This window comes from Mizuhopecten yessoensis, unplaced genomic scaffold (genome assembly GCF_002113885.1).
Source record: "Mizuhopecten yessoensis strain PY_sf001 unplaced genomic scaffold, ASM211388v2 scaffold8469, whole genome shotgun sequence".
NCBI lineage: Eukaryota > Metazoa > Mollusca > Bivalvia > Pectinida > Pectinidae > Mizuhopecten > Mizuhopecten yessoensis.
Window position 1 is genome coordinate 634,196 of NW_018407563.1, and position 10,790 is coordinate 644,985.

The 10,790-nt window shown below is 37.8% G+C and overlaps 1 protein-coding gene across 3 annotated transcripts in view; it reads left to right on the plus strand.

Moving 5' to 3' along the window:
* The window catches only part of LOC110456020 (protein LTV1 homolog), a 39,995-nt gene extending 29,681 nt beyond the window's left edge, over window positions 1-10,314 (plus strand). Inside the window, exons 7-12 of one of the 3 annotated variants that reach the window (XR_002463543.1) lie at window positions 1,567-1,694; window positions 4,363-4,499; window positions 5,153-5,205; window positions 5,872-6,066; window positions 8,486-9,124; window positions 9,536-10,314. Coding sequence is in view for 1 of the 3 variants with exons in the window: in XM_021506532.1 (XP_021362207.1) it covers window positions 1,567-1,694; window positions 4,363-4,499; window positions 5,153-5,205; window positions 5,872-6,066; window positions 8,486-8,599 (627 nt within the window). In the remaining 2 variants the exon portion in view is untranslated. Of the gene's footprint in view, window positions 1-1,566; window positions 1,695-4,362; window positions 4,500-5,152; window positions 5,206-5,871; window positions 6,067-8,485 lie in introns of all 3 variants that reach the window. The other 2 variants (XR_002463542.1, XM_021506532.1) reach the window with 2 other exon arrangements.
* Window positions 10,315-10,790: the final 476 nt, after the last annotated feature.

The window sequence follows — 10,790 nt, forward strand, 5'->3', positions numbered from 1 at the left end:
TTTTTTTCGATTTTGAATCAAAATATAAGTCTACCTTTCAAACACTGATACGATATACATACAGATGATATATACACAGATACCTGACCTCAATGAAGAGATCTTATCTAAGGAACCTCTGATGTATGTGACCTGTTAGTTTTAAGGTCTTAGTCTTTGGTGAGGTGAAGCTTGTTAGTCTGGACACTGTCTTCCCATGGTTAAAGTGGATCTGTACTAGGATATCTATACATGGAATGTATTCCCTTGTGAAATGTTTCCCCTTCACCAGTCAAGAATATGCTGTTTGTAGGTTTTATTTGGCTTTTGCTATTTTGTGTTTTGTCTTGAAAATGATATTTGCTCAGTATAGATATCAGCTATCAGTTGTAGGGACTGACCAATAGAATGAATTTGTTTGATGAATAACTATACTTGTTACCTAAAATAGTTGTGTCATATGGCGGACCTGTGCTTGATTGGTTGAAACTTGAATGAAAAAGGTCCCTGTACCTAATCACTTATATTTGTGTAGACCTCCTGTTCTCTTTCAGTGTGTAATTGGCCGAGCAACAATATTCCGATCTTGAAAGCACTCCTCTTTGTCTTCAGTCTCGAACTAGATCTTAAATGTACAATCATTTCTGGAGCTGGAGATTATAGCTGCAGTATTGAATTGGCGGATGAATCCATCCAAGAAAAGCTCACAAATAATACTGTCGTGAAAATTACCTGGTATACAGTATTCACTTAGTGTAAATTGTGCGGTACATGTTAGTTTTGAAGGGAAAAGATTTTAAAGTTTGGCTTGTTTTCCTGATCAAAAGAAGGTGAATGTATAAGCGATGATGACTGAAGGACATGGTTTCATTTTCTTTTCTGAAAATTAATGATGACACTTTCCTTGGCTGTCTGAGCTTTACCTCGTCCTAAACTATTAGACATCAATAACAATCTTAATAGCAATCCTGTGATTAAACTATTGGGCCACCACTCCAAATAATTTTGTCATCCTTATCAAATTATTTCACTTTCTATTCTGAAAGTCACATCACATTTTCCTTGGCTATCTTGAACAAAATGCAAGTTGTCATCTCATGATTTAACACTCTCAGGCTACCTTTTAAATAACTCTTGACATTGAAATGAACTGAAAGCAGTTTTATTTGTACAAGGAGAAACTGATTTTTTTCGATTTTGAATCAAGATATAAGTCTACCTTTCAAACACTGATACGATATACATACAGATGATGTATACCCAGATACCTGATCTCGCTGTTACGATCTACATAAAAATGATGTATTCCCAAATACCTGAACTCACTGTTACGATATACATACAAATGATGTATACACAGATACCTGACCTCACTGAAGAGATCTTATCTAAGGAACCTCTGATGTGTGTGAAAACGTGTAGCTTTATAGAATATCATCTTCTGTAGGTAGTTAGTATAAGTTTAAAAAAAGAATTACAAGTGCATAAACATATATGTATGCATCTTTTTCTGGCCATATTAAAAAAGGTTTGCCATGGTACTCATGCCCAGTTCACCTTGTAGTAATGATGATGTTTTGTTTACAGTTCTACGAGCAGTTTGACGACACAGAGATTGGACCACTAGACCATGAAGACATAGAGGGTGCTGTCGACCAGAACAGCTACATGCTCAACACGATCCTGGAAGAGTTTGAGAAGCAACAAGACCCTAAGTAATTATTCAAAAATACAGATTGAACTTTCTGTTTTATCTTAACAATCTATATTTGCTTTAATTCAATGTGATATGGGTGATGACTCCTGAAAAACAGCAGTTTTATATAAGTCTGTGGGTTGATGTGGTCTGTTTGGTGGTCACTAGACAAGCATCAGTTTTAGAGTTGTCACCCTTTAAAAGACTTTTTGGGTAGGAGAGAGAGAGAGTAAGTGGGTGGGTTGGATGAGGGAGAGAGAGTAAGTGGGTGGGTGGGATGAGGGAGAGAGAGTAAGTGGGTGGGTGGGATGAGGGAGAGAGAGTAAGTGGGTGGGTAGGAGAGAGAGAGAGAGTAAGTGGGTGGGTTGGATGAGGGAGAGAGAGTAAGTGGGTGAGTGGGATGAGGGAGAGAGAGTAAGTGGGTGGGTGGGATGAGGGAGAGAGAGTAAGTGGGTGGGTAGGAGAGAGAGAGAGAGTAAGTGGGTGGGTTGGATGAGGGAGAGAGAGTAAGTGGGTGAGTGGGATGAGGGAGAGAGAGTAAGTGGGTGGGTGGGATGAGGGAGAGAGAGTAAGTGGGTGGGTAGGAGAGAGAGAGAGAGTAAGTGGGTGGGTTGGATGAGGGAGAGAGAGTAAGTGGGTGGGTGGGATGAGGGAGAGAGAGTAAGTGGGTTGGTGGGATGAGGGAGAGAGAGTGAGTGGGTGGGACCTTGAATATTGGTCAATTAGTCAAAGTAATTATAACTTTGAGAATTGGTTTGTAGATAAAATAGTAAATTAAAGGTAAATATTTCAAAGAACGGTTTATAAAGTTTTAACTGTTCCATATGGAATTACACATGCATGTACATTCATATACTACAGTCACATTTTGCTAAGGATCACCCATACTTTGAAAACAATTACCAAAATGCTAGAAAGGATATTATATTTTCCTTCCGTACTGTTTTGGGCAAATATGTTAGCCTTCCAAATCGTCCTGTGTGGGTATGTTCAGTTAAAGCGCATCTAGGAGAATAAGTTTGAACGGAACTGTGTTGCATACCCTCATAAATGTTAAAAAGATGCATTTCAAACCTTATATTTGCGTTCTATTACATCCACTTTTATTATTTGAAATTAAGAAAAAAGTCTTTTTTTCACGATTAAAAGGGGGGGGGGGGGAAACGTCATGATAACAACAATAAATGATCAGCCTTTTTCGCAGGAAAGATGATGGGTTGTCAATGTTGACGAAATACACAGAGCAATAAACAAACAGTTCCGGGACGATTTCACCTGCTTTGCCACTTGCAACGGACGCTAGTGTAGAGGACAGCGAATTATTCTATTCTGTTGAAAAGGACCTAAATTAGGATCTAATAGCAGACACGCTTCGGTGGCCTGACATAAACATGATGTGCCTTGATTCAAAACCATAGTTATTCCATATTCTAGGGACACGTCTGTGGCGTCGCTGTCAGACATATTGGCTGGAGCACAGGAGTTCGTTATAAATGTCTGTGGCTGGAGTTAGCACACGACGTATTTTAGACGCTGAATATGCGGACTTAAATTTCTTTAAACAAGGTGATTTCTTGTTGATAATATCAAAAAAAGAATGTTTAAAATATATTTACATGTATTCTAACCTTTGATAAACAATGTGTGTGTGTGTTTCAAAAGCTAAGCTAGGCTAAGTAAGGCGTTGTTCAAATTGTTAAGGAAATCAATTTGATGAATATTCTTTGCTAGTTTTTGTTTTAATATGGCACAAAGACGAACCAGACATCGGTGAAATGAATAGGGGCATCGGAATGCTGCAAGGGTAACCCTTTTCCTGTGGCTCATTTTCCTACTGTAATTACGATTTTTGGAATTTTTGCATGTTGATGAATTAAAAGAACAACAAATTTTCAAAAATAATCTCAGTAAACCAAATAAAATATCTATTTTCACATCTGCCTAAAAATAAAAGTGATCCTAAGCAAAATGTGAGTAGTATATTAACAATATGTTTATTTTATTTTTTTTTATTTTTAGTGTGTTGATTTAATACGTATAATTGAAATATGTATAAAAATCAGTTAAAAAGTAAGGGAGATATATTCAGGCTCATGGGAGTCTTATTTTCTTAAAATTTGCTAACAGTCATAAATGTGTCTATTGTTGTGTCCCCCTGCAATGCAAGGTGACATATAGGTATTACTTTGTCAGCGGTGTCGGTTGCATCGTCTGAAACAAGGTTTCCGTGCGATAACTCAAGTTCCCTTTAGTACACATATTGCATACCAATATAGCTCAAACGAGTTCGCATTTCAGAAGTTTACATGGATTTTTGGTAGAGTTATGCCCCTTTTATTGCCAAATAAGGGCGTTGTGTAGAAAATGCAAGAACTTTTTTGTTTTAATCAATTCCTTTCAACTTTTGTATGGTAATGCTACAAGCATTAATGTTCAACATATATTGTGGGGTTTTCTGTCGAGTTTCAACTTTCTGCGTTTTGGCATATCACACTTCATTGTTTTTGCCAAAAAAAAATGCTTGTTTATGTGATAACTCAAGCCAAAACACTTTTCTCACTTAAAGCGTTGAGCAGGCGATACATTCACTCCTATGGAATTCTTGTTGTTACCTAAAGACCAAAACCTTTGAACATATTGTTGTTTATGATTTTCACTAATGTTGTATACTGATGTCACTGTTGTAGGAAGCTTAAGGATGTTGTGGATGAGAATATCGGGGAGGAAGTGGATGGCAAGAACGATGAGTCAGAGGACGACGATGATATGGTAGATGTGGAGGTGCAGGAACCTGGGGAAAAGTGGGACTGTGAATCTATCCTTAGTACGTATTGGACGCGGGGGTTTAACTAAATCTTGTAGTATGGGAACTATTCCCAGCATGTAATCCACTCAGGGTTCTAAATAATACTGGTGGTGTCGAAACCATTCACTAAATAAACATGTTGTAGTGTTTTAACAGGGTTCATGCAGGCCTTGAATTTAACAAAAATGTCCTGAAGGGGTCGGATTGAGCCTTGAATTTGACTAAACGATCATTAAAATATGGCTGTATATTTTAGTGGTGTTATGGTGTCATTGTCATAAAAATGAATTCAGAAACTAAAAGGAAATGAAATGTTTGTTACGAGTAAATTTCTAGATTTCCGGAATATGTGGGTGTCTGGTGAGTTTAGAGCCACACAGGGTACACATATGGGTCTATGTTCTTTGAAAAATTGCAAATTTTGGGAGATTTTAGGCCTTTATTATACTTAAAAAGTCCTAAAAGGTAAAAAAAAACACCTTGAATTTCATAGTAAAATTCCTGTATAAACACTGTTTAAATGAAAACTGATGATATGTATCCATTCTCAACATGTTATCAACCCAGGGTTCTAAATAAAACTGTTACAAGACAAAGCTTAGATTGTCTTTGTGGCTGAAGAAAAAGTTTCTATTTGATGGAATTATAGTTACTATAAACTTACTTTTCAGGCACATATTCAAACATATACAACCATCCAAAGTTGATCGAGGAACCAAGGAAGGTATGTAAAATATCTTCTCCTGATCTCAACTGCCTGCAGAGAATCATGTAATAGGATGTTTTAAGTTGTTTACCTGAAACTGAATTTATTATTTGATATTGAGAACTTAAGTCTTTAAACTAAATGATTTCTTTTGATGTGAAAGACGGGTCTCAGCTATTTCACTATTTGAGATATTCATTATACTAGTAGGTAACTTACGATTGTGTATGTACATATTGACCGCACAACTCGAGGCAAGATAAAGCAGTGAGACTTTTATATGGTACTTTTCATATGTAATATAGCCATTTAAAATAGTAATAACCTGTGAAAATCCATCTTTAGATATTTACTTAGGTGTTTAAGATTTGTTTTCTTGTAAAGGTATCTGCTTGGAACTTAATTAAGACGGGACATCTACACTTGACCTACCTAGCAACAGAGTTTCATGTTCAGGAATTTGATGTCAATGAAATGTCTGGAACATTTATATAGGACTACTACACATACAATTAGAAAGTAGATTTACTGTTAACTTGGGATTTTCATATTTTTTTTTTTTCCCCATTCAGTTGTATAAAAGACCGAAATCCAAGACTTGTTTCAAGATTAAAAGATTACTTTATTCTGCCAAATATTGTCTGACATTCTCTTGCCATAACCTTGTACATGTACCTATTTCAGGAAAGAAAAATAAATTTAACCTCCCGGCTAGGCATTCCAAACGAATCACTCAAGAAGTCAGGATTGACACAGAAACAGATAGAAAAGTCAGAAAGGGATGCCAGACTGGCAGACAAGGCGAGTACATACCGACCGAAGGATGAAACGCAGCGAGAGAAGAAGGAGAGGAAACAGGCAGTTAAAGAGGAGAGAAAGGTAAAGACCTCACAGTGAACTCTTTGTGTACAAAACAAATAAGAAATACAACGTTGATAGGTCTCAATAAAAATTTAATAAAAATAAAATTTGTAACCATGGCAACATCGAGCACAAATACAGAGTGTCACTTATATGATAACTTCAAGTACAAATGTTGTAGGATGAGGAATAGTGATAAAGATAGTGTCCTCACTGGAGCTCGAACCCGCGACCCTTTGCTCTCCAACCCGATGTTCTACCGCTGAGCTAAAGAGAAATTCCCTAAAACCTTACGCTTGTAAGGCAACCTAACCAATACACCTCTTTTAAACAAATACAATATAAAGAAATCTCCATTTTGCACTGTTTTCTTAATTATTAGGGTTGTCAAACCGGATGAATTTTAGTTACCAGTTACTTATAAAATCTTCCAACCGAGTAAGTGGTCAATCAGTTTGGTTATCAAACACTTAACAACTACAAATACATGATATGTTTAGCTAAGGTGATATTAAACGTATATAAAATTAATAGGTATTAATTAGCAAAATATTTTAATCAAGTGTTTCAAGCTCTCAACACCTAATTGTAGGAAATACATACATGTAACCTCAGTCAGTATATATGGACCAATAGGAAATATATACATGTAACCTCAGTCAGAATATATGGACCAATAGGAAATACATACATGTCACCTCTGTCAGTATATGGACCAATAGGAAATACATACATATAACCTCAGTCAGTATATGGACCAATAGGCAATACATACATGTAACCTCAGTCAGTATATGGGCTAATAGGAAATACATACATGTAACCTCAGTCAGTATATATGGACCAATAGGAAATATATACATGTAACCTCAGTCAGTATATGGACCAATTCGTTCAGAATAAAGCGAATTGATTTCGTGACTGGTTGGCGGTCTTCCGACAGCGTAACTGGTTAACCAGCTAACCGTTGACAACCCTGTTGTTTATGCACGGTAAGTTAGTAACCTCAGTCAGTATATGGACCAATAGGAAATACATACATGTAACCCCAGTCAGTATATGGACCAATAGGAAATACATACATGTAGCCTCAGTCAGTATATGGACCAATTCGTTCAGAATAAAGCGAATTGATTTCGTGACTGGTTGGCGGTCTTCCGACAGCGTAACTGGTTAACCAGCTAACCGTTGACAACCCTGTTGTTTATGCACGGTAAGTTAGTAACCTCAGTCAGTATATGGACCAATAGGAAATATATACATGTAACCTCAGTCAGTATATGGACCAATAGAAAATACATACATGTAACCTCAGTCAGTATATAGACCAATAGGAAATACATACATGTAACCTCAGTCAGTATATGGCCTAATAGGAAATACATACATGTAACCTCTGTCATTATATGGACTAATAGGCAATACATACATGTAACCTCAGTCAGTATATGGCCTAATAGGAAATACATACATGTAACCTCTGTCAGTATATGGACTAATAGCAATACATACATGTAACCTCAGTCAGTATATTGACTAATAGGCAATACATACATGTAACCTCAGTCAGTATATGGAACAATAGGAAATACATACATGTAACCTCAGTCAGTATATGGCCTAATAGGAAATACATACATGTAACCTCTGTCATTATATGGACTAATAGGCAATACATACATGTAACCTCAGTCAGTATATGGTCTAATAGGAAATACATACATGTAACCTCTGTCATTATATGGACTAATAGGCAATACATACATGTAACCTCAGTCAGTATATGGGCCAATAGGAAATACATACATGTAACCTCAGTCGGTATATATGGACCAATAGGAAATATATACATGTAACCTCAGTCAGAATATATGGACCAATAGGAAATACATACATGTAACCTCTGTCATTATATGGACTAATAGGCAATACATACATGTAACCTCAGTCAGTATATGGGCCAATAGGAAATACATACATGTAACCTCAGTCGGTATATATGGACCAATAGGAAATATATACATGTAACCTCAGTCAGAATATATGGACCAATAGGAAATACATACATGTCACCTCTGTCAGTATATGGACCAATAGGAAATACATACATGTCACCTCTGTCAGTATATGGACCAATAGGAAATACATACATGTAACCTCAGTCAGTATATGGACCAATTCGTTCAGAATAAAGCGAATTGATTTCGTGACTGGTTGGCGGTCTTCCGACAGCGTAACTGGTTAACCAGCTAACCGTTGACAACCCTGTTGTTTATGCACGGTAAGTTAGGATATTAATGGTTTGATAGGCTGTTAATTAATGTTGTACAACTGTAGATTTATTCAAACTGCAAAGAAAATGATATGAATGACATTTTTACCTGTTTTTGAAAAAGTGTTTCGAAGGTATCTCATCTTTCGTTCTTTAAATTTTCAGGAGAGAAGACAAGAGAAAAAGGCGAACAAGAAAGCGTTTACAGAAGAAAAGATTCGATTAGAAAAAGAACTGAAAAATTTAAAAAACAATTTACAGGGTGTGAAAATTGTCTGAGAAAATATATAATGATTTTGTCAAAGTCATTGGCAGGACAGCTTCAAAGTATCGTTCACCTAGTTGATGTCAGTCAGGTTGGGAGGGTACTGATTTTGATGTCGCAGATGGAATACAAAGTATCGTGCACCTAGTTGATGTCAGTCAGGTTGGGGGGTACTGATTTTGATGTCAGTCAGGTTGGGGGGTACTGATTTTGATGTCAGTCAGGTCGGGAGGTACTGATTTTGATGTCGCAGATGGAATACAAAGTACACTATTATATTGACTAATAGGTGTCCATATATTTAAGATGCAAACATTTGGTACAATGATTTTAAATAAGTTTCAGTGATACAAGAGTTGCTTCCCTTTATCAGTATCCAACTGTTTTGAGACCCTGTGATAAACACCCAAACACTTTATCGTTCATAACATAACCATTCATCAACTTTAATAGCTGCATCGCCCGAGGTAAAAAATTACAAGTGTTCCAACATGAAGGAGACTACACTTTGTTTCCTATGTAGTGTGTACTGACCACCGGTCAAACTTCAGACTGGAGGAGACATCAATCCACTTCCTGTGTAGTGTGTACTGACCACTGGTCATACTTCAGACTGGAGGAGACATCACTCCACTTCCTATGTAGTGTGTACTGACCAACGGTCAAACTTCAGACTGGAGGAGACATCACTCCACTTCCTGTGTAGTGTGAACTGACCACTGGTCATACTTCAGACTGGAGGAGGCATCCCTCCACTTCCTGTGTAGTGTGTACTGACCACCGGTCAAACTTCAGACTGGAGGAGACATCAGTCCACTTCCTATGTAGTGTATACTGACCACCGGTCAAACTTCAGACTGGAGGAGACATCACTCCACTTCCTGTGTAGTGTGTACTGACCCCCAGTCAAACTTCAGACTGGAGGAGACATCACTTCACTTCCTGTGTAGTGTGTACTGACCACCGGTCATACTTAACACTGGAGGAGACATCAGTCCACATCCTGTGTAGTGTGTCCTGACCACCGAGTGTGTCCTGACCACCGGTCATACTTAACACTGGAGGAGACATCAGTCCACATCCTGTGTAGTGTGTACTGACCACCGAGTGTGTACTGACCACCGGTCATACTTAACACTGGAGGAGACATCAGTCCACTTCCTGTGTAGTGTGTACTGACCACCGGTCATACTTAACACTGGAGGAAACATCACTCCACTTCCTGTGTAGTGTGTACTGACCACCAAGTATGTACTGACCACCGAGTGTGTCCTGACCACCGGTCATGCTTAACACTGGAGGAGACATCACTCCACTTCCTGTGTAGTGTGTACTGACCACCGGTCATACTTAACACTGCAGGAGACATCACTCCACTTCCTGTGTAGTGCGTACTGACCACCGGTCATACTTAACACTGGAGGAGACATCACTCCACTTCCTGTGTAGTGCGTACTGACCACCGGTCATACTTAACACTGGAGGAGACAAAACTCCACTTCCTGTGTCAATGTGGTTTTCCAGATATATGATTAATGTCAAGTAAAATGCATACAGATGCTGTTCATTATGTGTTTTGTATATAAGCTGGTGAGAGTGTGATGAAAAGTTACATTTTGTATGTATAGCGAGTGTGTAAGTGAGTGACTAAAGGAAGGTTCTGTTTATTTATTTTAACACTGTATGTCTTGACATTATTATATGTGTTAATAAAGTGACTTTTATATAATTTATTTTATTTTCATCTATATCTACATTTGCTCTGTGGCCTTGCCTTCAGTACACAGAGATGCAGTTACGTGTTGTGAGACTGTAACTCAGCTGGTAAGGTGATCAATATTCTGACATACTGAAAAGTGATGTGAAATAATGAAATAACTCTAAAAAACTTAAAACTAAAAATAAGAAGTAAATGTTATAATAATGATGTGGTACTTCAAAACACTCATTCAACCCCGACATTTCCTTACACAGTGGGGGAACAAAGACATCCTAACACAGTGGGGGATGAAAGACATCCTTACACAGTGGGGGATCAAAGACATCCATACACAGTGGGGGATCACAGACATCCTTACACAGTGGGGCATCACAGACATCCTTACACAGTGGGGGATCACAGACAGCCTTACACAGTGGGGGATCACAGACATCCTTACACAGGGGGGGATCACAGACATCCTTACACAGTGGGGGAACAAAGAC